This window comes from Asterias amurensis, chromosome 3, assembly GCF_032118995.1.
Source record: "Asterias amurensis chromosome 3, ASM3211899v1".
Taxonomy (NCBI): domain Eukaryota; kingdom Metazoa; phylum Echinodermata; class Asteroidea; order Forcipulatida; family Asteriidae; genus Asterias; species Asterias amurensis.
In genome coordinates this window covers 19,694,348-19,721,006 of record NC_092650.1, presented here as the reverse complement: position 1 = coordinate 19,721,006, position 26,659 = coordinate 19,694,348, and the positions used below count along the sequence as shown (strand labels likewise).

The following is a 26,659-nucleotide window of genomic DNA, read 5'->3' as shown; positions in this document are numbered from 1 at the left end:
CTTTATTATTGTAAAAGGGTAGGTATAAGCCCTGGTGTTTCTTATTCACATGGCAAGGACCCTAGTTTACAGGTTTCCTGAGGCTTGCGAGCTACAGTGATTCAGTTAAATTATTAGACATCAAGTGTTGGTTTCATTACCAAAACTGTACATGTATTAATAATAACCCTCCTACTCCTTGACCATTCAATATCATCCACTGATGTACGGAATAATGTTATACCATGCTAACCTAAATGTGATACTGCTGGAGAGGTGTTTTAAAGGGTTTATGAAACCTTTTGTAGATCAAGTTTGTCATGACATGAATCCCCAGTCACTGAGAATAAAGATGCCACATGTATTATTTACATGTATAGAAGTTTCAGCTTCATTAGTCGTCAAGTTTTTTAGAAAAAAAGTGAATAGAACAGAGCAACAGTTTCAGGAGAGTCAAGTAAATCTGTTGTACATGCTAAAATAAATGTTGTCTCACTGAGACAAAAATTATTTTTATGAAATTGTTTTACTCGTTTCTCAAAAACTACTGCACCTCAGGACATAGTATATACCATCATTATCCTTAAACCATGCAAATTTAATGTAAATATGTGGATGCGTGTGTTATGTGTCAAACAAAAAGTAACCAAACCCTTTAATTACAAACGATTTCACATTTGATTTTCTCCTTCAGTGTCATTCAGTTCTTCAGCAAGATGAAGAAGTGGGAGGACATGGCAAATCTACCCCAGCAGTTCCGTGACAAAGTTGAGCGCCTCGAGCGCAACTTCAACGTCTCGACAGTGATCTTCAAGAAATACCAGCCCATCTACCTGGACATCTTCAAGAGCGTAACCAATGAACAGCCGCGTGTACCAAGGGGGCGCAAACAGAGGTGAGCATTTCATACAGGCCTTGCTGTTCACACAGATTTCAGCGTCGGGCTTGTAAAGATGTGATTGTACAATTCTGACAGTTTTGTGTTTTTGCTTTGTATACTGCATTGCCGGTATCTTTTTTAAAAGCACTGGACATGATTGGTAATGTCAAAGACCAGTACTCCCAATTGGTGTATCCCAACATACATGTATGCATAAAATAACAAACTTGTGAATTTTTGCACTTGGCTTGTCATCAAAAGTTGCAAGAGAATATAATGAAGAAAAAAGAAAACACCCTTGATGCGCAACTATTTGTGCATTCAGATGCCTACTAAAATAGACTTTTTCCTCAAACCTCAGTTTTGCCAGAGATAATTACGAAGGGTCAAGTGTCTAGAAATTGTCAACGAGGCCTCCAAATTTTTATTAGACCAGAAATATTAGTGTAATATGAATACAAATGTATCTATTTTGGTTAATCATTATACTTAATGTTTATCATTATACTATGCCATAATGGTATCTGAAAATCCTCTGGCATTTGTCCATTGAGAAAAACATCTCGACCCCCCCCCCCCCCCCCCCCCTAAACCCTGACACGTCCTCCCTCCAACATTCCTGCCTCGCAGACTCCTGTTTTGCAGCTCGGTCATTTCTGCGAGTCTCAAATTTCTAAATAAACAAACCAACATGCACTTGAAGCTGAGAACTAATGACCGGACCCCCCAGCTGGGATTTGGTTTCACTTCTGGATGTCCATAAATATCTTTGTTTCTATTTTGTCGGTATGAAAATTAACGAGGCATATTAATTTGGGTTTTGTTTTGTAGGAGGCAACCATGCTCCAACTCTGAACTCTTCTCATTCTGCTGGACGCTGTTCACTCTCATCAAAGGTAAGCTTACTTTTAAAATAACAACATTAGGGATTGTTGAATTTGCACAGTATTCTGCGCCATGTAATGCTATGGCAAACGTGCTTTTTGGGGTCTTGGCTCCAACACTTTGGAACAAGCTACCGTAACCCATCCACATTCAATCGACGCCTTAATATCATCAACAAGTTTTGGTTAGACGCCGACAGCAGCTTTTGAGCATTAGTAAAGCATTTTAAGAATCAATTGAGTTTCACTTTGGAAAAATTTGGTTGTGTAAAAAAAGGTTTTGAAAAAAAAAACTGGAACAGGAGAAGCATTATTCTTCCTGCATTGACTTAGTCGCTCTGTATTTACTGCGATATCTTAAAGCGCGACCACCTTTTGAAATGAAATTGCCATGTGTTAGTTCTGGCGTATACATCTTCATTTATGTAGGGCTAAACCAAGACGAATAAGTCCAAAGGTTAATTTTAATAACTTTATGTGTTTTTTTAAACGATGTGCAACTTTGTGTCTGATGTATCCTTCAATTCTTTCAATATTTATGAGCATCAAAGTTTAATCACTGATAAAAACAAATAACATTTTCGTTTGAAAAGAAAAAACAGACAACATATTATTTTGATTCTGGCCTTGTGGAAAAGAAATTATTGCGCTAGGTATTTCTTTTACTCAAATCATGTAATGAATAATTCATGACTCACCAAGTCTTCCCTGTTGTGTCTAATGTGAATTAAGCATTAAACATTTCCCTCCCACGACTCTATCTGGGTCAAATTTCATAAAGCCTGTAAGCACAAAAACTACCTAAACACAGAACCCATTGCTACTTAGCAGAAACAAATTACCAGTTGACCTTACTTCATGCTTGCATTGTTGTGGCTGGTGTCCCACTCAACTTTTGCAAAGCAAAGAAATTTGTCAAGCGGTATTTACTGCCAAACAACTTTTTAAAATCTGGCCCTGGTTGTGTAATCCTTATCAACTTATGAATTATTCATGAGTAACCCTGATTCACTGTACACCCTCTCATTGAAAGTACAAAACTTCAAGCCCCCTGTTGAATTATTCATAGGTTTGCCCAGTCATGTGAGCTTCATTACCATGCAGCAGTCGGGTGTTCCTTGCTTAGTTGACCTCTGCATGGGGGGCACAGTCCTGTGTTATGTTAATAATACAGTCCTTTGTTATGTTAATGATGTTTGTCATCACCTGGATTGGGAAACTTGCTTCTACCTGTGACATGTTGTAACTTGCCTGGGACTTTTTTTTTGGCAACCCAGTAATTTAATAAGTTGGGCATTATATGATCCACTTTGGGTTTGATATTTTTCTACTGGGTATGTACTTGAACGATGGTACATTATTTGTACAAAATTTGAGGTGTGCTCATAAATTCTCCAGATTTGGATGGGTATAAAACGTGGCATAGTTTGCAAGTGACTTTTGAATGCAACACATCATTGGTTGTTTGGTAAGGCACTTCAAACTTGTGTGTTGTTTTGTTTGTCTTTATTTTTTTATCAGAATCATACATTTATCAGTAATTTTATAATCTTGAAATATGAATGTTGATCATTTCAACCATGTCTCCTTGTAAAACTGAGCGTGAAAGTTTGATTGGTTTTTGCCACTATCGGATGTCATTAAGTCGTTAAGTAAAAATCGAAAGGTTAAATTCTGCATGGGATTGGGAAAACATGTCTGGGGTAATTCTAGCAACTTAAAATGGGATGGTTTACACTTATTAGCAATGCCAATGTTTTTTTGTCATTTTACTGCCTACGATCGATTGTAACCGGGACAAAAACTAACTGGTGTGCCTGAAAGGAAGGCGTAGAGCCCGACACCCTACTTCTGTGCAAAGCACAAGTTCGTTGACCTTAAAGGAACACGTTGCCTTGGATCGGTCGAGTTGGTCTTTGAAAAGCGTTTGTAACCGTTTTTTATAAAATGCATATGGGTAGAAAGATGTTGTAAAAGTAGAATACAATGATCCACACAAACATGCCTCGAAATTGCGTGGTTTTTCTTTTACCTTGTTGACTAACAAGTCGGCCATTTATGGGAGTCAAAATTTTGACTCCCATAAATGGCCGACCATGTTAGTTCGCACAGTAGAAGGAAAACCACGCAATTTCGAGGCAAACTTGTGTGGATCATTGTATTCTACTTTTAAAACATCTTTCCAACCATATGCATTTTATAAAAAAACGGTTACAAACGCTTTTGTTATGACCAACTCGTCCGATCCAAGGCAACGTGTTCCTTTAAGAGAAGTTTAAACTTGTTCAGATGTCAGATGTTTAAGTTGCAGGCTGAGTGCGATCTAAATGAATTACAATGACTAAGTCACCTTGCACTAAGATTCATTCACAAAGCACTAAGATTCATCTGAAGATGAGCTGTCAATATTGCCACAGTGATTTTTGTATTGTGGCATCATGCTTGGCTTAGCATTAGGATTAGTTAACAGTTTAAGATCAATCTTAGCTCCGTGGGAAATCCAGCCTCGGTCTTGAATTTAGGAGAAGGCTGGGGAATCCACAAGGCTGTAACGGGGTTGTCAAAATACTTGATTCTACACACTGCTATTGTAGAGACTGGTTCCACGGTTTTCTTCAAAGGCAAAGTATACCTGTAGTTTTTGGAATCGTTTTGTTGTTTTCATCCTGTATAAATGTAAATGTAGACAATAAAACTAACATTTGAAAAGTAGTTTCCAAATTTTTTTTATTTTTTAAATATTCCAAGAGTACTGAGCGAATATGTCATGTAGGAAGAATATTCCCTGATGGGGATACACTATCTAAGTCTCAGATTCAAATTTGTTGTCATAAAAACTGTTTTTACATCACCACATAACTTCAAAGTGAAATGTTGTTGCTCAAAATGCTTTTTACTTCCTTAGGTTGCTGTAGGCTTGCTTTTATTCAAAAGTGTCCTTCCCCGCGATTTGGTGATGACCATTTTTCTGCTAGTAATGCAAGCACCCAGTCTAGGTCAAAATTTGAGCCTGAGTTTGTTTTTATATACAGAGTGAGTTATTATTCAGTTCAAAAGTACTTGACCTCTTAACTTGTCTTGGCAGGAGTTCATGGCTTAAATTGACACTAGACCGGCTGGTCCAAGGTCAATGATTGTAGCGTGGGACCATTAAACTCATGACTGGACAAATCTTGTGGTCTTGTGCTTTTCAGTTAAAAAGTGATACCACCTCACTGGGTAATATCTTATACTGATGAATACCTGTCTGATGACCATACTTGTCTTTTGACCATTAAATTTTTAAACAGGTTTAAAACAATTCTGACAGTTGAATATGCATTAAAAAAAATGCAGGTTCAACTGACAGAATTTTTTTTACTTATTGATTCTGTTCTTGTGAGAAGATTTGAAGACCAAATATTCCCCAAAAATGGTTTAATGTGCCAAAATTGAAGCACGTGCTTCAAATGTTTTTGTCTACTTGACAGAATGATTAACAATGTTCATTTTTGTCCTTATCCCCAGGTAATTTCCCAGCCATCAGCGATGATCTTGTGAACTCATATCACTTACTGCTGTGCTGTCTGGACCTGGTATTTGCCAACATTGTCCTGGCCAATCGTAGAGACCTCCTCAATCCAGACTTCTCAGGTGAGCTAAGAAAGAGTGATTCTGGTCTCAGCCCAATTTTATAAATTGGTTAAGCAGAAGATTCTGCGCTTGAGATTGGCATTCTTCGATTACGAGCTAGCTGAGTAAACAAAGAATGCCTAGTAATAATTCCCTGCTAACCTGTGGAATAGGCTTGTCAGCGCTCATTTCTTGCACCCGTAAGCGCCTATAAGCCATGTAATTGGACCTCGGTCTGTGACTTAGACAAGGGCTTAATATCTAGATGCTTAAAGCACAACAATAAGCTAAGCGCCTCAAAAACAGCTTCCCAGAATAAGTTTACCAGCCAAATACCATGTCACTTCTTGTGACTAGTAACCTGCTCATTTCTGCTGAGTAGTAAACTGTTAGGCAATATTTTCCTGTGAAGCAGCTCTATCATATAGTTGCTTTTGAAAGCAGAAAATGTTGCTAAACCCTTTTCCAGCTAAGCAAAAATAAGCATTTACAGATGGACATGGTAATTTGGCTCAGAAACTTATTTCAGTAAGTGAGATTTGTTTGTGTTTAGCTATAGTTATTTTCTTGACTGCACTCACAACATTTTCATTTTGAATAATTTCTTCAGGTCTTCCAGAGAACTACTTAAGTCGAACCTACGCAGTGCCACAAGATTGCCCGTGCATCATAGAGAAGTTATGTGAACTACACGATGGTTTAGTACTGGAGGCAAAGGGCATCAAGGAACACTGGTGGAAACCTCACATCAGAAAACTCATTGAAGAAAAGGTAAACAATTTAGAATGATTTAATGCTTTGGATTTTCTTTTTTACTTGTTACCAAATAGTTTACTATAAGGGAAACCGACTGGGTAAATTGTAAATGATTTTGGTTGAACAAAGAAAAATTGACTAGAGCTGGATATGAAACAATAACCTCTGGTTTAAAGGCAGTGGACACTATTAGTAGTTGTCAAAGACTAGCCTTCACAGTTGGTGTATCTCAACATATGCATACAATAACACCCTGTAAAAATTTGAGCTCAATCGGTCATCGTACTTGCGAGATAATAATGAAAGAAACATAACCCTTGTCACACGAATTTGTGTGCGTTTAGATGATTTCAAGACCTCAAGTTCTAAATCTAAAGTCTCAAAATCAAATTCGTGGAAAATTACTTCTTTCTTGAAAACTATGGCACTATGGCACTGCAGAGGGAGCCGTTTTCACAATGTTTTATACCGTCAACCTCTCCCCATTACCCGTCACCAAGAAAGGTTTTATGCCAATAATTGTTTTGTGTAATTACCAATAGTGTCCACTGCCTTTAAAACAAATTTCTTGAAATTTTCCTTCAAATAATGTCTCCCTTCAATTATTCCTCCATAAGGTGCTGAAAGGGAACTTGGAGAAATTGTCAGGACTCGTGGATACTAGTTCATTCGAACCAAACAGGTAAGCATAAGTTATAAAAAAATGATGTAGAAATAGAACACGAAGAAAGCTGAGCTAAATTGTCGTCTTTGATTGCTGTGCCGCCCTCTATGTCAGCTGTGGATTCCTTCTGAAGTGCATTTTCTTATAAACCCCGACTACCCAAAACTCTTTAAAATCCAACTGCATAATTTGTTTTATTTTGTTGGACTGAGGACTGCACTCGCAAATTGAGATTGTTTCCATGGGATCAGGCATATCACCATAATGGAAATCGGGTTGGCGTAGTGGTGGCTTTGTGGTATCGGTTTGAGTCATAGTGGGGGCACTATGTGGATGAGGTTTTCAGTTCTTACCTGACTACATGGGTTTTTCCCCTGGAATATTTCCTCTGGAATATTTCTATGGGGTTTTCCCATCCACATGTAAAACTGAAACTTCCTTCCTTGTCTTCTCTCCATTGGGTTCTTGGCTAGTAGTACATTGATTAAGTTTGCTTTTCTGTGAGTCGTTGGCTTTACAACCAAAATAAAACGAAATGAAATGAAGTAGTCAGAATCTTAACAGTTTTGGGTGTTGAGTTTAACTGTATGGTGTTGGACTGAGGCTTGCTAGTTAACTGATTATGGTTTACATTGGATCAGGCAAACCACCATATTAAAATCCAATAGTTTGGGTGTTGGGTTGTGTTAGACCTAGGACTGCTAGTAGATTTACTGTTTTTATAAGATGTTGCGGTACCCGCATTAATCCTTGCGGTACCCGCTGCTTAAATATAAACTGCCTCTAGCTACCAGGCAATCTTGGTGGTCTATTTGGTGAGACATCTGCTCTAGATTGGCAAAGGTAGTGGGTTTGAGTCTCACCCGAGTACAATGTCTGTGATTTGTTTTTTCCACAGAACTCAGGAAAGTCCTGATTATACAGTGCTTACACACTCGTCAGTGTAAGGGTAAAACCAAATATTATTTCACTTTTGTTGTGTAAACGTTTACATTTGCAGTAAAAGCATCAACAAACAGTACGAGGAGTATGTTCTGACCAAGGGAGATTTCGACGAGCGAATCTTCCTGAGCGACGATGCAAACGAGGAGATAGGCACTCCAGCGAAGTCGCCTGCCATGAAAGAAGCTACTAGTCTGAGAGAGAGTATGCAAGCTAAGCGTAACGTGCCACAGTATATTGAGAAGGTAGGGTACTAGTCCTTGAAAGAACAATGTGGAACTTTGAGCAGAGCTTGAAAACAAACAAAGATTGTCATACCTACAAACAAATTTGTATAATGGAGAAAACATTTGGTGTAAATTTTCACTGAAGTTCACCTCCAGATCATGTGATTAACAAGGTCATCAAACGTCAACTTGCTCCTACATAAAATGTAATGTCAGATTTGGTTTGCAAGTGCAATTCCCTTCCAAAATCACACATTATAACCAATTTGACCCAGTGGTTATATATTAATGGTTGTTTGAATACTGGTGGTAACACTCACTTGACTGGAATCATTGAGAAGGCTGCATGCTGTAGTGAGAAAATTGTTTATCAAATAGAGCTAAACTTGAGCAAACTTGAGCAAATTGAAGAAGGTAAGGCTTAACCCATTGGGTGATTTGACAGGGAAAGGACCCTCTTGCTGTTATTTTCTTGCAAGATTTTGTGTGTGTAATGTTTCACATAAGTTTGAAGGCAGCATTCTCTTCAGATGCACACTCTAGCGTTTAAGGTAAACCACATTTGATGGGTGGCAAATAATTAAAGATCATTTAGATGAATGTCTCTTTTATTCTTGATCCTTTGGCAGGTGAAGACCCTTTGTCCGTCCACACCCCTCACCAACCGCCGCTATCTGAAAGATAAAGACCCAACAGTAACACCGGTCTCCACCGCCACTCAGACAGTCAGTCGTCTGCAGGCGCTGCTGGCAGGACGCAAGGTGGGTCCCAGCGATGAGCTGCAGGCCATGCTGACTGAATGCTGCAGCCAGGACATCTCAGAGTCCATCATCAACCGGGTCAAGGAGATGGGGGAATTGTTCTGTCAGAGATATACCCAGGTGAGCTTTCTTGTCACTGGGTTTGTTATTAATAGGGTGGCATAGTGTGTGAAGCTCTCGCCTTTCACCAATGTGGCCCTGGTTCGATTCCAATTTCATAGCGCTGCTTAGCGGCCGATTTTGTGCTTACTGTGCAATTTCTATTTCATAGCGCTGCTAATCGTAAGCACATGAAAAGACATGCTAACCTTCCGGTGCTTACCACTCAAAAACAAATGACGTCACAATGCAAATCCACGGTAACCGCGCAACAATTTATGGCTGCCCGATTTTTCTGCTAACCTGTGAAATATGCTAAGGATCAAGCAAATTATTCTGCTACAGTAAGCACGCAAATTTGGTTACCGTTAAGCAGCACTATGAAAATGGGCCCTGGTCAAGGCCATGTATTAGCAGAGTTGCAGGCCTTGAATTTAGTTCTTGAAGGGGCGTAGCAATTGTCCTCTTGTAAAGGGGCACCTCTATTTTAGGAATTTACAGGGCGCAACAGCACAGGGCACCACAGCATCACATGGTGCTTCAGCAAACCTGTCTCATAGAGACTGCCACCATGCAAAGTTTCAAATCCTACTAAGTTGATGAAGGTCGTATCAAAACTGTTTGTTGTTGCCTCTCAACATTGAGTTAAATTGTTTCTGTTTGACAGGATGACGGTAATGGACCTCCGATTGATTTTGCTAAGAGGAGGTTGACGTTAGCAAAGAGTCTTTACTATAAAGCCCTGGAGAGTATCCTAGCTAGTGAGAAGAGACGAGTGGAACATAAAGGCAAGACGGACTTATCGGTAAGGAATGGACTACGGTCAATTCATAAGTGGAATGGTTAAGAGCCAACTTCACTTGTCATTAAACTGGTAGTGAATGATACCATTTATATAAAAAAAAGATACATTGCTGACAGTACAATTTTTTTCTTGACCTATTAAAGTTTCTTTTGAAAAATTAAAATGCACAATTTACCAGCTTGGTGAGGCGACTCTACACAAATCTTAAGTGCACAACTACAGTCATGGGTATACCTTTGTTAATTGATATAAAAATAACTGCTACATCAGTGGTTTTCAAACCGTTGTTCATAAAATGGACCCCCCTAAGTGTGTACCCATGATTGTGATTGTGCACATCCTCTGCTTATGGGTTTCTTTGTGTATCGTGTTCATGGTAAAAAAAGGACTGTAAGTTATCGGTTAACGTGTGAACAAGCAATACTTAAAGGCTGTGGACACTATTGGTAATTGCTCAAAATAATAATTAGCATAAAACCTTACTTGGTAACGGTAATGGGGAGAGGTTGGTAGTATAAAACATTGTGTAGTTTTCGGGAAAGAAGTAACTTGCTGTTGTGTAACTTTTATTTTTTCTCTTTGCAGACGTTACTGGATCATGACATCTTCCATCGGTCTCTCCTAGCTTGCTGTTTAGAAGTCATTATATTTGCATATAACTCACAAAAGTAAGTCAAGAAGATATATATCTTGAAGACAACTTTGTATATCTTAAAGTCAACTTTGTATATCTTGAAGATCAAATGCTTGATACTCGGCAAAAGTCTGCATTTGTTGGTTGGCTCAAATTCACCTGCAATCTCAAAATACCTGGGACCAATTACATAGAGCTTTCTTTAGTACCAAAAGTAGCTCTCAGAACCACCCCAACTCATTAGAGATAGTCATTACATGTTGTTACCGCAAACCTTTCTATTTGTATTTCCACCATGCAAAGTTTCAAATCCTTCTTAAAAAGTAGCTTAGCACAACAAAATTACACTTACCAGAATAAGGTAACCAGCCAAACTACATTACTGGTATCCTGCTCATTTCTAAACTGAGCTTCGCCAAAAGTCCTCAAGATTCAAAACACCCGAGGACCAGTCAGCTCATTTTAAGGCCGAGTCACACTGCAGCGATAACGATAACGATCAAAACTCAAAGAGAACGCATTCTATTGGTTGAATTGCTCCATGCAGAATACGCACACTGTAGTGTGACCGGGCCTTAAGAAGAAAAAAAATTAAAAAATTATACTTGTTAAAAAATATTTACCAATACCAACCATAATTCCATGTAAAAAGAATTGCATGTCGCTGGTTTCCTGCTCAATTTTGCTTATAGATAACATGCTTTCCAGCTAATACTATTATTTACACTTTACTTGTGCAGCTACGTGAAATTGGGGCAAAAGATATTACAGCACATATTTTATTCAAGCCTTTCGTTTTTGTACTTCAAGGTCATTTCCGTGGATTCTGGAGATCTTTGAGTTGCCGGCATTCCACTTTTACAAAGTGATTGAGTTATTGCTGAGGGCTGAAGAAGGTCTTTCGAGGGACATTGTCAAACACCTCAACCATGTAAGTAGTACCTGTCGCAATGTTTGTTGGAACAGCAGCCGTCGATTTCACAAAACGCTAAGATAATCTTATCTCGAGTAAGGGCGAGTAATTCGTCTTAACTTAGGATTAATCTTAAGGTCTGCATACTACAGTGCAGGGTTGGGACTCGTCTAAGTCGTAGGATTAATCTTAAGTTAGGAAGAGCTTTGTGAAATCGACGGCAGGTCTTGCAATACTCCTGCGGACCCTTGGCCTATGTCTGGTAATTTAAGCACTTGGGTCAGTAACTCCTCAACAAAACCAGCCCAGCGGTGTGAAATGAATTTAATTCTCTTTTTTTTCTCCTTTTTTTATACAAGATCATGTCAGCTTAGATAACTTTTTGCCTTTTTTGCATTTTTGTTCAAGCTGGTCTTCAACCCTTTCATGCACCATTTGTTTTTATTTAAAAAATTGATCATATGGACTTTTTTTTTTTTTTTGCTTGCGAATGGTGACCCCCCCCCCAAAAAAAAAAAATATATAAAAAAAATAGTCACAATGTCACAATGGCACCCTTAAGAGTCCTCTTTCCCATTTTGAAAACTATGTGGTAGTGCCATCTCTATTTTTCGTTTGACAACTATTTGTTCTTAAGGGATTTAAACCTATCGCTAGTAAGCTACTGGTCAGCGCATCAGAGCGTTAACAAAATACTTTAATTTTTTCGTTAAGGTGGAAGAGGAGATACTCCAGGACCGAGCGTGGCGAGGTGACTCACCGGTCTGGGGGGCATTGAGGGAGTCTAAGGACGGTGCACCGTCCTGCGAAGATGTCTCTATCACAACCCATCAGGATAACGGTACTAAAGCTAACGGTAGTGGACCACAGCCCTACCGGTCTCCTGTAGTTCATCAACGTGTACGGATGCTCATGGAGTCTGACCCGGCAAAAAAAGGTTGGTGTGTTTTTTTTTTTTTATATGAAATTCTCTTTATAGTGTGCTATGTAGCTCTGTTGACCTAAATCACCGGGGCTTACTTTACTTGCTTAAAGGGTTTGGGTGCTTTTTGTATGACACAAAACATAAATCGTTACACTTTTACACTAAAATAAACACAGTTTAAAGATAATGATTGTAAAAAGCTTCCCTTAAATTATATTGCTCAATGGGATGCTTGATTTGTTTAGAAGCGAATAAAACAACTTTAAAAAAAAAAAATTCTGTCTCATGAGACGAAAAATTATTTTAGTATGTACAGCAGATTTACACGACTCTGCTGAAATAATTTTTCTCAAAAATTTAATGAAGCTTAAACTTCTTCATTTAAGTTACATTACCTACGTTTTCATTCGCAGCGAGTAGGGATTAATGTCATGGCAAACTTGATCTACAAAAGGTACTAAAACCCATTTTATAATGCTGCTTACCCGGATCTCTGTTCAACATTTACAGATTTTTTCTTCAAAGTCTACCCTCATAAAAAAAAAACACTTTGTTTTCAGTTTTATTTCCAAAATTGGAAACATCCAAGTTGAGTATAACCAAAGGAAATCGTCTCACGACCTCAAGACTAAGAAGATATCGCTACTAATTTTCCAGAATGATTATAATAACCACAATCACATCCTTGTAAATGTTCACTTTAATTTTGATTTTAAGACGCCCTCCTCCAGTCACCAACCTCCGCCCGCGATCGGTTCAGCTCGCCGTCACCGGGTAGCGCAAAGCGTAGACTGTTTGTCGTCACGAGTCCTGTAGACGAGTCCTCCAAGTCAACCAATGGCACCTCGGACGAGAGTTCTCTCGGTGAGACGACGCTGGAGAGCGGCGTGACCGTCTCTGTGAAGCCCAAGGCCATCACCCTGACACAACCCAAGACGAGAACGGTGACACAACCCCAGACGGTCACGGTGACGATACAAGGTATGAGAAAGACAGGTATGAGTGTGTATTTTGTTTTTTTTCTTACACAGTGACACCAACAGTACTTGGTTGTACTCTCTCGAGGTCAGTGAGGAAATAAAAACCTCAGCCAAATCACTTCGGTTGGACTTAAACCCACGACCTTTGCATTGCTATAGAGCAGATTTCCTACCACTAGGCATTTCGAACTCTTGTGTTAACATCAGGTACTGCAATGATTTGAAAGATATTTTTTTGCATCGGTGATAGGGTGTATAATTTTTTATTTTTTTATAGCTACACCAATGTGTATGACGCACTTTATACTCGGTACTTTCCCTAGTTCTGTGGTGGAAAAAAATATGACAAAAAGATCCACAGGCAAATCACTCCGGTGGGTTTTTGTGTATTGTGTCAGTTTTGCTTTATTCTTGTACCATGTTTGTCTGTCCTTTTGTTTTACTGTTTTCTATCACTACATGTATTTGTTGTTATTTATTTCAACTATGGAAATCTGAAAATTGTATTCTACAATGATACTGGCAATACTATTGTATTGATACTGTGGAGAATGTTTTGACACCGTCCAATATTTTTTGCAATTTTGTTTATCAAGGCATTAAAGATAAAGATGGCAACATCAAGTTCGTCTCCAGCCCTCTGAAGGTCACAACCTCTCCAAGGGTCATGACCCGAGGTCAAACACAGCAACTGTCCAGCGCAACGATGAGTAAGTCGCCGCTCAAGGATGAGATGGAGATCAGTGTGACGGGTACTGGGCAAGGGGAGGTTGATCAAGCTGCCGTGGCGATGAGCAAACCGAGGAGAACCGGCTCGGTGGGACTGTTTTTCAGAAAGGTAAAATTTAGACGGTGGAACAAGATGGTTTTGTGGAGATAAACTTGCAATAAAAAATTTGTTGGTTTAAAGACACTGGACACGTTTGGTAATTGTCAAAGACCAGTATTCTCACTTGTTGTATCCCAGCATGCATAAAATTACAACTTTTAAACATTTGGGCTTAATTGGTCTTCTAAGTTGCAAGAAAACAAACCTTGCGCTTCAAAAATTGCTTTTGGCCTGAAGTCTATCTCGGATTTAAATATTGAGTGGGTTTGTGAGCTTCCCCGTGTCGACCCCGGTCTGCCCCCTGTACGTTCGAATAGCTTTGACGTCATTCCAGGGGCTCAACTGGGTCAGCCCCCAGTCTTGTTGAATGGGTCACTTGGGGCTGGCCCGCCGTGCATGATATCACCATGAGGTGTTCCCTTGAATGAGCACCCCGTAGTCGACATGGGGAAGCTTATCGAACGCACCCATTATAGTAAGAGATGACATCTTTGTGATTTCAGATGAATCCGTTTCTCACAATTTTTTCTATTAACAGCTTTCCATTGCTTGTTACCACGTTATTTTGTATGTTATTATATATTTTGAGTAGTTATCAAATGTGTCCAGTGCTTTTAAGCAACCCAAGTCTACTAACTATACACAGTCTGTATTCCACGACGAAGCCGATCAATAAACTCGAAACTCTTTCTCCTTCTTCAGGTGTTCCACCTGGTCAATGTGCGTCTGCTGGACCTGGCACACAAGCTGAACCTCTCAGAGGACCTACGCCGCAAGACGTGGACCTGCATCGAGTACTCACTGACCAAACATGTTGACCTGATGAAGGACCGACATCTAGACCAAGTCATCATGAGTGCAATATATCTCATGTGCAAGGTAGGGACAAGAGAGCTGGTTCAAGTGTGATGTTTATTTTGTTTGTTTTCCAGTTGCCTCATTGTTTTTCTGTTGTTCATTTAGTGTCTAAATTATTCAAAAAGTGTACCCATTATATTGGCTGTGCAAATAATATATGCAGTTTGTCAAACATTTTCAAGTCATACTGTGCAGTAACAGTCCTATAAAAGAAGGCAGTCTTACAGAACTTTGAAAGTTATAAACTTTGAATTGAACGGATGTAAAACAAAATCGACTTGGTGTTTAACTGTTTTTTTTTCTTTCTGACTGTACAATATAAGACATTCTGAATGGTTTCATATATTTTGAATTTGATCTGAAGCCCAAAATATTAAAAAAAAACTAATGTAAGCATACTAATCGGCCACAAGTTTTGAATATCAGCATGCAATTTACATAAATCAATGCCAAGATTCACTAGCTTGTGCTTGGGGAAATTTTTTATATATTTTTCTTATGCCTTTTGTGTATATTTTTGCACTGTAATTTCATAAAGTCTGTAATCACCCCCCAAAAATTGCTGAGAACAGAAAAAGCTTGCTCGACAGAAAGCAGGTGGCTGTTGTGACTGGAGCCCCATTCATTTTGTGCTGAACATTTTTATGAAGTTGTGCTCAGTTAATTCTTTGAACCAAACTTTAATCAGATTTCTTTTTAAATTCCAATTTCTGCTAGGTCACCAAGCAGGACCAGAAGTTCCAAGACATAATGAAAGCGTACCGTCGTCAGCCCCAGGCCCAGAGCCACGTCTATCGTAGCGTACTCCTCCAAGACAGAAGGCAACACTCGGCCAATGGGACCAACGGGGCAAATGGCAATGGGTCACGACAGAGCTCACCAGATGCCGACAAACAGAAAGGTTAGTCAAGTGTCAACTTGTGGAATAATTAGCGCCCGATATTTAGCAGTTGATACACTCTTGTTCGGTGGTATAGATCCCCCTTAAAATCCTCGAAAGAAGTCCAATTAACATAATTAAGAGCGGTCTAGTTCAACCAAACTTCCCCCCAAAAAGAGATTAAAAGGGGTCTGTAGACGTTTGTACAGAATGTTTTGGTTCATTACTGACAGCAGTAGAGTGTGTCTTGCGGGTCCTGGTCATGACATGGAGCAAGGCGCTTAAACAAATTAACTTTGTAAAAAGTTGGCAAAGTAGTGCATGCTCTCAACCAGGGCCCAATTTCATAGCGCTGCTTAGCGGCCGATTTTGTGCTTACTGTGCGATTTCTATTTCATAGCACTGCTAACTGTAAGCACACGAAAAGGCATGCTAACCTCTCGTTGCTTACCGCACTAAAATAACTGACGTCACAATGCAAATCCACAGTAAACACGCAACACGGCCGCCCAATTTTTTTCTAACCTGTGAAACACGCTAAGGCTTAAGTGAATTTTTCTGCTACAGTAAGCACGCAAATTTGCTTACCGTTATGCAGCGCTATGAAATTGGGCCCTCATGATATCCATGCTTACAATAGTGTTGTACATTGCCATTGCATTCAAAACCATTCCAGTGCGAAAGTTATCCAAATCTAAAATGTCTTAGTGACATCATTGGTTTAAGGCAGTGGACACTATTGGTAACTACTCAATATAGTTATTAGCATAAAACCTTTCTTGGTGACGAGTAATGGGGAGAGGTTCTCTGAAGTGACATAGTTTTCCGAGAAAGGAGTAATTTTCCACGAATTTGATTTCAAGACCTGAGATTTTGAATTTGAGGTCTAGAAATCAACCATCTAAACGCACACAACTTCGTGTGACAAGGGTGGTTTTTTAGCTGTTCCGACCTACCGTCGGAACAGGTATTGTTTTCGTCGAGATTTTTATTATTTTTATTATTATTATTATTATTATTCTTTGTTTCTCGCCAAAACCCCATTGCATTTGTACACGTTTTTTCTTTAAGCCTAATCTCCCAAACCATTATACGAAAGAGTGAGTTTATTATACCATATTGTAGCTTAGAACATAAGCTTTACTCTAAATGTAAAAAAAATTGAAAATCTTAATTAATTAACCACGTAATCTTCATTTGAATATAACTGGATGCAGTCGCTTCAATGTTATTGTTAAATATTCTCTTTGGTAAATGCCATACAGTATGTACCTATCATGAGTTGTGACTTCTTGAGATGAGTATACGCATTTGAATATAACTGGATGCAGTCGCTTCCATGTTATTGTTAAACATTCTCTATGGTAAATGCAATTCAGTATGTACCTATCATGAGTTGTGACTTCTTGAGAGAAGTCTACTCAAGTCTCCTTTTGTTGTTTTTCTACTTACGTTCTGGACCACAGCGAATTCTCTTTTTATTCGTTTCCTAACCGAGTTCTGGACGTACACGAAGGCATAGGGTTTTCGTTTAACGAACGTGCGCAATTGAATAGGGGTTTTTGACGACGACGACACACCATCGTGTCCACACATTCTACCTCCATGTTTACACTAAACTTAAACAGTTTGAAGATAATGATAGTTGAAAGCTTCCCTTAACATATTACTTGCTGTGGTGTTGTAGTTTTTGAGAAATTAGTGAAAAAAATGTCAGCGTATGACTGGGACCGAGTTGGTTTGGGACCGAGTTGACCGGCTTCGTTTCAGGCGACGAGCGTGGACGACGAAAATAGAACGCCAGGGATTTTGAATCATTTACGGGTGAAGTCACCTTGTTTGCGCCGGGGACCATTTGTCTAAACTAATTCAAGTATTTCGCTTTCTTTTCGGAAATTATACCATGACATACAAAAACTCTTTGGCAGGAATACAAAAGCAGCGATTTTATTATGCTGACGTTTCTCTTGTGGTTGAGTGGGTCATTTGTATAAAGCTGCTTATAATAAATAGGCAAAACATTTTGCTTTATAAAAATGCATAAATTGAGCAGAATAGTGGCTTAATGTTATAGAGCTGCTTATATAATCAATAGGCAAAACATTTTGCTTTAAAATAAATTGCAGATCAGCAGAATACCTTGATTCACAACTTGTACTTGTATTTGCTGTGTTTAGCTGCTTTTTGTGTTTAAAAATCTTTAGTGTAGTTTGGTCCAGGGCCAATGGCTTTTAAAGGAAAGAATCGCAGCGCTTGCGTAATCATGGAATTGTGCTTACGCTAAGCGTATTTAACAGCTTAGCAGGGAATGTGTTCTTGAGCGTCACAATTCGCAATAAAAAAAGCTACAGTTGCCTATGTGCGCAAGTCCTGTAAAACTGAAAACAACAGTGACTTAAAAATTTGATTTGCAATCTCAGGATAATACCAGTGGTTTACTTACGTGCAAAAGTAGGCCGGGGCGACTAGTGTGCTTTAGTGTTAAAGTCGCGACTACAAATTATTATTTGAGTTACGACTACAAATTATTATTTGAGTCGCGACTACTATTTTTCTCTACTCTGTTATAATCGTGCTCAAACGTTGACTACAAAAATTGTCCCGACTACCTGTCCAGTGAAATACTGGTTGTGTTGCTTCTTACTATTCGCAACATATAATATAACGTGCGCTTGCAACACTTTGCGGCACAAGTCTTGAGAATCCGTAATTTATCGCGGCAAGCGTCCAAGTTGGGTTTGAGGGGCGATTAGTCGAGTTTGTAAATTTCACTAGTCACCCAGGCCTATCATGATGGGAACTTGCCTATTAAGGTTTTATCGCGAATTGCAAAATTTCAAGAGAGGGCGTTGCGAGCGCGAGTCGTACAAACTGCATAGTAACCGCCCCATATTCCTTCCCAAAATGCATTGCGGTTCTGAATCGCAATAAACCTTATGAAAAATCTTGTGCAAATGGGCCCAATGTCGTGCTCTGCTCTGGAAGCAAAGATTCAGTGCTTAGCAGAAGCAGTGAATTCTGCGCTTACGTCAAGCAAAATACACTGCTTAGCAGGGATTTCTTTTGTTTGTGTGCTTCCAAGCTCGCACATTTTATTCCGCGCATGCACATTAAGCCGAAAATGGTGATCGTAGGTGCAGAGTTTGGTGGTTACGAGTTCAGTAAAATCCACTCGAACAAGATCAAACATCAAACCACCAACCAAATACAAGGATTTTATCCTTAAGTAGTTTGTCACATGGCAATGGACTCTTAAGATACTAGCATGAACTCAAGAAACCAATCAAATTAAACAATCCTGAGTCAAATGCAAGTTTTTACATTATTCAACTAGGGACCACTTATCTTATATACCGCCCTCTATTGACAAGTGACTGAAAATCCTTGCAACACCATATCTCAAGGAGTGCAGGACCAATTTTTACACTGTAGTGAAGACTCCGTGGGGCATGGACATTAATTTTGAAAAACTGTGACATCAAGTTGACCTCTACTTCCAGGTCAACCGGAAGTGGGACCATATCTCAAGAGTTACACAACCGATTAAAAAAAATTCTTCAGTTATAGACTCCTTAGGACTTAAAATTTGTTGGGAAAAACCGTGACCTCATTTTGACCTCTTCTTCCGTGTCAACTGGAAGTGGGACCATATCTCAAGTACTATTCAACCGATTTTAAAACTTTTTTTCAGTTTTAGACCCCTTGGGCATTGGAGATACCGTGACCCCATGTCGACCTCTACTTTGGGTCAACCGGAAGTGGCACCATAACTCAAGACACTATTCAACAATTTCAAACTTTTTTTCAGTTATAGGCTCCTTGGTCATTTTAGCACATAATCCAAGCAAAAGAACACGGAACAGCTTTGTGTTTGTTCACAAACACCTAATGTCTAGTTTTTCATTAATATCTCTCAACTTCGACGACCGATTGAGCTCAAATTTTCACAGGTTTGTTATTTTATGCATATGTTGAGATACACCAAGTGAGAAGACTGGTCTTTGACAACTAGCAATAGTGTCCAGTGTCTTTAATACAAATGCCACACTTTTTTCATGCATCCTGAAAGTTCCATGTGTATGCCGTTTGAAACCCCCCCCCCGAGTCCATGTGTACCACTTGACGCGATGGTTCAACATTAAAAAAAAAATAACAAACTTAAAAGGTCTATAATCTCAAACAATGACTGGTTTGTTCACTTCCACAACTTGATTCTATTTATACTTTTTAGTTGATTCAAGCCCGAACCCACACGGGCTGAGAGTTCGCTCAGCAAGCACACTCCCCATTCATTCCGGCAGTGCCCCTCCCACCCCTACAAGGATGGCAGGAACGAGCTCATCGTTTGAAGATGAAGAAAGAGGGGACCTCATTACCTTCTACAACGCGGTAAGAAATGCTCAAAGAGTTTTTATACATAAATATTTGGTTTGCAGTAACACCATGTGTGTACTTGCCAGGTAGAGTTTGTTCTTAAGAGAACTCTCTTGCTATATACGGCAGAGTAGATTTATTAAATTTTGCCAGGGGCTTCGCGGTACTGAAAGGAACTGTCCGTTTTTGTTTATTACTACCTGGGGCCAATTTCATAGAACTGCTTAAAGGCAGTGGACACTTGAGTTAGTGTATCTCAACATATGCACAAAATAACTAACCTGTGAAAACTTAAGCTCAATCGGTCATCAAAGTTGCGAGATAATAATGAAAGAAGAAAACACCCTTGTCACACGAAGTTGTGTCCGTTTAGATGCTTGATTTTGAGACCTCAAGTTCTAAACCGGAGGTCTCGAAATCAAATTCGAGGAAAATTACTTCTTTCTCGAAAACTAAGGCACTTCAGAGGGAGCTGTTTCTCACAATGTTTAATATCACCAACCTCTCCCCATTACTCGTACCAAGTAAGGTTTTGTGCCAATAAATATTTTGAGTAATTACCAATAGTGTCCAGTGCCTTTAAGCAAACAATTGCTTAAACATGAAAATCGCTCGCATGTTTTACACATGTTACTGGCCAAAATTTCATGCCATATACATTGCTTGTGACTGGTACTTAGCTGTTGTTCACTTAGCATAACAATTGAGTGGAGTCTTGGCCGGTAATCTGATTTTACTAAGCAAAGATTTTGTGCCTAAGCAGCTCTATGAAATTGGGCCCTGGGCGGAAGGTACAGCCTTGCTCAAGGCAGTCGCATTATTCGCTCCGAAAAGACGCCGCTGTAAACCCACCCGTATACCCTGTTCGTGGTGCGTGCGATCACACCGCATGACCCACCCGTATACACACTGTCAGATCGTACGAATACTGTTCACACAAGTCATCGCACTCGTACCACTAACCGCATGCGGAGGCCGTCAAGCCGACAGCCTTGTCGGGTCTGTATCTTCCGGGTTTAATGTGTTGTATTGAGAAAAATTCAACTAGTGGAAAAAATTGGGGGGGGGGGGGGGCTCTTGGATATGCTAGTATGCAGCTCATTAATATGTATATCGTTCGTCAGACCTATCAGACAACACTGGATGTGAGGCAAATGAATTATTCATTTTGACGTCCAATCACGCACGCCTATCATGCTCGCTGAGCGTCCGTGGTGGTGGTGTGTGATGATGTGGACATGTCTCGTCTTTCGCGGGCATTATGGTAACGATCTGACCGTGGGAACTCTTCGCTTATTATAGTAATGAGGTCAGTTGCTTCAACACAGACCCTACAAGGCTGTCGGCCTGACGGCCTCTGCATGCGGATAGTGTACGGGGGCATCGTGTCGTGCGATGTTACGCAGAGTGAATACGGGTGGGTTTTATACAACGGCGGTCTTTTTTCGGAGTGAATAATTCAACTGCCTTGAGCAAGGCTACGGAAGGTATAGAAAAATGGCTGGGACTACTTCTCGTTATGAACTGCTCTCCCGCGGAGTGAGTTCTTAAATTTGTCTCAACATTTCGACTAGCTTGCTCTAGTCATCGTCAGGAGATTGATTTTTATACCTTTTCTAGATTTAGTTTTTGGCCACAACATAGATCCCTACTCACTGTGAATATACATGCTGAAATAATTTTCATCTCATTGAGAAAAAAATTATTTGCGTTAAATTGTTTTACTCATTGAGCAAAAACTACAGCACCTCTGCAGGAAATATTTATGGTCAGCTTTCTTTCATTATCTTTAAAGGTGTGAGTTTGATGTAAATGAGGTTTGTGTTTTGTGTCGTACAAAAAGAACAAACACACATCGATGGAAGGCCAAAACCAAAATGATATTGTTAATGAACGATGCAAACTAAAAACCCATCATAGCAATTTATGTATCTCTGTTTCAAAACAAATTTGCAACAGTTTTCAAAATGGTCATTCTGGTTTGCAGATATTTGTAAAGAGAATCCAGCACTTTGCGCTACGTTTCTCGCCACCGAGTGAGGGCAGCCAGGAGAACCTCGAAGCGCCCTCGTTGTCACCGATGCCAGTCATCAGGCCGCATCCAGCGTCGCCTCGTAAGGTGTCCAGTCGACACGAGGTGTACGTCACCCCTCACGCTAACTCCATTCCAGTTCCGACCAGTCCCAACCAGGGCATGCTCTACTTTATTAATAAGAGCCCTGCAAAGGTAAGAATCTCTGGATGTGGGTTTTGTTTCTTTGTTTGTTAAGATGATATTCCATCACAGAAACTCCGAACTCTACAAATATAAACAGCCGATCTCTTTCATATAAACATTGTTTCCTTGTCTGTGATTTTGTGATTTTAACCAGAAGACAAAACTTATTCAAGTCATTGTGAAATCAGAACTTAGCTTGGTAGGATTCTAAAGCAAAACCCTGTGGTTGCAAGTCCTCAGTCTGCTATACGGCAGTTACAGGTTGAATGCCTACTGATTCCCAAAGAAGGTTAGACCTGCTCTAGTAAATTTATCTTTGTTCAAAAACTTACTTTGTGAGAGAGAAACACTGCAGCTGTTGAAAGTATGAACAATTTGAGAAAGTATTCCCTTTTTTTCCCTACACCCCACAACATTTGAATCAGAGAAGAATGGTTTATGCGGGAATCTTTTTATTAGATTTCTGATGGTTGGTGTCTGTTCAGGAATGTTGACTGAAACACGATTGGTACTCACTGTCACTTTGCTAAATGTGGATGGAATCAATATTCTTGTGAAAATTTGTGACAATTTTTTGACAGTTTTTTGCTGTTTTCTCAGCAAGTAGACACTGTATTTAGCTGAAAATTTCACAGGTGACTTATTATGCCTTTTATTTTGAGAAAAATTAATTTATGTCCGGACCTTTAACCGTTATCAATATAACATCTTTCAGAATCTTCGAGACATCAACAACATGATCAAACTTAACGGTGAGCGTCAGACGCCCAAGCGGGTCCTGCCCCTAGACGCTAACGACAGCTCACCAAAACGAATTTGTATGGAGCCCAACCGCCTCGCACAGCGCATCATCAGCCTCAAATCAGACCGATGAGGGATGTGAACCATGGTTCACTGGAGGTAGTGTAACTAATTTGGTGGGTTAGCTTTTTATGCTTAGTGAGGGTTTTATGCTTACCAACTACTAAACTGGGGTCAATTTCATAGAGCTGCTTAAGCAGTAAAAATAGCCAAGCGCAACAAAACTTTGCTTACCAGGATAAGGTATTAGCCAAACTACCATGTATTGTGTACAATTTTGTGACTGGTATCCTGCTCATTTCTGCTTAGCAGAAAATTGATGAGCAACATTTTCTGCTTAAGCAGCTCACTTAAATTCGGGGTCTGGAGCCAGGAACTAACTCTTAGAATTTGAGGGCACTCTGAAGTTGTGTGAGGGTTTGCTATGAAATTGGGCCCTGATTGCATACCGTTTAGTTTGTAAAGTTAGAAAAAGAACACTCAACGGTTCAAGAAAGAAAGTGATCGGAGAAAATGACCCAATTGCTTGTCAAAAAACATTATGTGGTAAAAATGGGCATTTGTTGTGTACGAAAGAAATAGTGACAACAAAATGAAAGGCATGTAAAATTTTGTATAGAACTTCTGTACATTTTTCTTTTTTCTTCTTCTGCAGAACCGGAATGATTTAAAATAAATTTAACGGTTAACATGCAAAAGTAAAAATTTAATCATGTTTAATATTTCTCTAGGCCAATTTTTTTTAATGAAAATCATTCTCTAAAGATTTCAAAGACAGTATTTTTGTGGGTCTCGCTGACAAGTTGTTATTTTTGTGAATAATTTATTTGTTAAAACAAATCACAGTTCGTTTTTTTGGTGATGTTTATTTATTTTATTTTTATATGGACAAAAAATCGTATTTTTTGTTAACTTGATTTTTAAGAAGGATTTTTTTTATGGTCAGATCTTTAAAGATATGGATACTATTAGTAATTGTCAAAGACCAGTCTTCTCACTATATTTCAACATATGCATAAAATAACAAACCTGTGAAAATTTGAGCTCAATTGGTCGTCGAAGTTGCGATATAATAATGAAAGAAAAAGCCTTCTTGTTACATGAAGTTGTGTGCTTACAGTTGCTTGATTCGAGACCTCAAATTCTAAATCTGCATCTTGAAATCAAATTCGTGGAAAATTACTTCTTTCTTGAAAACTACAATACATCAGAGGGAGTCGTTTCTCACAATGTTTTATACTACCAACCTCTCCCCGTTACTCGCTACCAAGTAAGGTTTTGTGCTAATAATTATTTTGAATAATTACCGATTTGTTGTTCACTACCTTTAATTTTGATGTTTGGTTCTGCGTGCTGTGGGGTTTCATGGATGAGCGGTTTAGGCAATGGATTTGACTTCTGTAATTAACAGAATGTGGCTTTCAAACCACGGCCTGGTCAGTCCTTACATTTGGGTCCTTGAGCAATGCACTCAATCATAATTGCTTCTCTCCACACAGGAGTACAATAGGGTAGTGGGGAGTAACATGCAATGGACTGGCGTCCTATCTCGGGGGGATAAAAATATTTTTAGTTGTTGTAATGTGGAAGAAACCGGATTGGCTCGATAAAGAAATTTCATTTTTATTCTCGTTGTTGAATGGTTCAGGTTGTCCAAATCCTGTTGGAAGCTTCAGGTTGTCCAAATCCTGTTGGAAAATTTGTAGCGATCGTTTTTCCCTCAGTTGACAATATTATGACAATTGTTGTTTTTGTCTTTTTTAACATTACTCATTTAGATGGGTTAACAAATTCTTACTTTGCATTATTTTTTAACAAAGTTTTAGAAATTGAAGCTTAAGTTGTTTTTGTTTCAATCAGAGCCAGTTTTGATCAAGTCAGGCCAGTTTGTAAATACAGGTTTTTTTAATTTTTGAACATTTTAATGAATTTTGTTTGATGTATGTCCCCTAATTTAGGGATATGATATGATAGGCTTTGTGAATCTGCACTCCACGATATTTGGATGAAAAGTTTCAGACCCTTATCTTAATTTGTGCCTCTGTTTGCCCTGGTCTTGGTCTTGGTGCCCCATCAAAGGTTTCCTGTACACTTCATTTGGCAATAGAAGTGTCCTTGAGAGAAAAAAAATCAAATGGCACTGCCTTCTTAAAAATGAAATAATACAGGCAGGCCTGGGAGTTCAGAAATTTTTGTTCCCCAGAAAATTAGCTCTTATTTTTCTTCAGATGTGTAAAATCTGATCCTTTATTTACTTATGTATTGATGAAGATAAATGTTCAAAGAAGCTTGAAATCTAAGGGGCACAATTGGTGGAAAAAGCCAAGAAAAAAAAATCAACCTTCCTGAACTTAAAACAGATCGATTTTATTTTCAGACCTTTTTGTCAGTAGTGATTGGTATTGTTACTTTTCACATGTCTTTTTATACTTTTAATCAAACCAATTTTCAAATCATGGTTTCTTTTACTTTTTTTTTCTAGAATAAATTGTGTCCTTTTGGTAAGAACATTCTCAGGAAGTTTGGTAAAACTATCTTCCAATGGGTCTCAAATATCAAGATATTCCATCTTTGTCTTATTCCCAGTGTAAAATAGCAATAACGACTGCAGGTTCTCAAAGGGCCAGACCATTTTTGACTCATTTTGGCTGTACTGCATTAGTGGCGTAAAATCCAAGATGGCTTCACTATAACGATGTATTACTCTGATTATTTTTTTGTTTTGCTTTCTGGCCACATCACCCTTTATATTTGGTGCTCTACTTTTATTCATTTATTAGGCTTTGCAGTGCTTGGCTGAACAAATCATGCTACATTCTAATACTAGAAAAGAAATCTGTATAAAGTTTCTAGCGCCAGTTCTTTTTTAAATTGAAGCGGTGTTTTCTCAAAATGTTGTTTCAAACACTCTGGATGTTGAAATTATCCCTTTGCAGCTTATTCATTTTCTCTTTATTAGTTTTTTGTTTCTTTTCTGAGTCCAATAGCTTCTTGAGACATGTTATGTACTTCATTAGAGAAGAGCGCCCTCTCCTAGAGGTCGAAGCAATTCATTGGCCGATCCTGTGTGTATAATATGCATTTCCATTGTCTCATCATCGGTTTACATTTAAGATGGTGTCTGGATATCGTTGATTCTTAAAATTGATTCATAATTCATAAATTTGTTTCAAAAATTCTAGAGAGTTTCTGTATTGTACTAGGTAAATTCTTTTGTACAAAAAGTAAGGGTATTTTTGTAATTGGTAGGTAGGACAGACTTTCGGTGGGTCCCAACTATTTTTCTGAAGAAAAACAAAAAAATCTTAAGATCATGAATTTTGAATTCTCTTAAAAATGCAAGTGTATGCATTGCTAATTTTTATTACACAAATTTCAAGCTAGACAGTGTTGTATGATACTTTTGTTTCCTTTAAACGAATTTGCCATTCATGTAAAGCTTGTAATGTTAATAAAGGTCAGAGGTAAAATAAAGGTCGGAGGTTATGATGAACACTGATTCATCTGGTTTCTCAAATTGTCTATTGTGTTACCTTTATTTGGTCAAGATTATTACCGTTAACACCACTGTGATTTTAATCTTAGATTACAACAAACATTCAACGAGAAGGCAAGGCTCAGCCTCCTTGTGTTTTTTA

General features: G+C 38.8%; 1 protein-coding gene across 2 annotated transcripts in view; it reads left to right on the top strand.

The window, feature by feature from the left end:
* The window catches only part of LOC139934688 (retinoblastoma-like protein 1), a 30,244-nt gene extending 3,706 nt beyond the window's left edge, over positions 1–26,538 (top strand). Inside the window, exons 3-20 of one of the 2 annotated variants that reach the window (XM_071929046.1) lie at positions 674–874; positions 1,691–1,755; positions 5,251–5,376; positions 5,966–6,126; positions 6,729–6,793; positions 7,776–7,962; positions 8,574–8,825; positions 9,472–9,609; positions 10,195–10,277; positions 11,054–11,174; positions 11,871–12,093; positions 12,799–13,062; positions 13,658–13,899; positions 14,593–14,769; positions 15,466–15,649; positions 19,860–20,017; positions 21,990–22,229; positions 22,936–26,538. In XM_071929046.1, coding sequence (XP_071785147.1) covers positions 674–874; positions 1,691–1,755; positions 5,251–5,376; positions 5,966–6,126; positions 6,729–6,793; positions 7,776–7,962; positions 8,574–8,825; positions 9,472–9,609; positions 10,195–10,277; positions 11,054–11,174; positions 11,871–12,093; positions 12,799–13,062; positions 13,658–13,899; positions 14,593–14,769; positions 15,466–15,649; positions 19,860–20,017; positions 21,990–22,229; positions 22,936–23,094 — 3,046 coding nt within the window. In that variant the 3' untranslated portion in view covers positions 23,095–26,538. Of the gene's footprint in view, positions 1–673; positions 875–1,690; positions 1,756–5,250; positions 5,377–5,965; positions 6,127–6,728; positions 6,794–7,775; positions 7,963–8,573; positions 8,826–9,471; positions 9,610–10,194; positions 10,278–11,053; positions 11,175–11,870; positions 12,094–12,798; positions 13,078–13,657; positions 13,900–14,592; positions 14,770–15,465; positions 15,650–19,859; positions 20,018–21,989; positions 22,230–22,935 lie in introns of both variants that reach the window. The other variant, XM_071929045.1, reaches the window with a different exon arrangement.
* Positions 26,539–26,659: the final 121 nt, after the last annotated feature.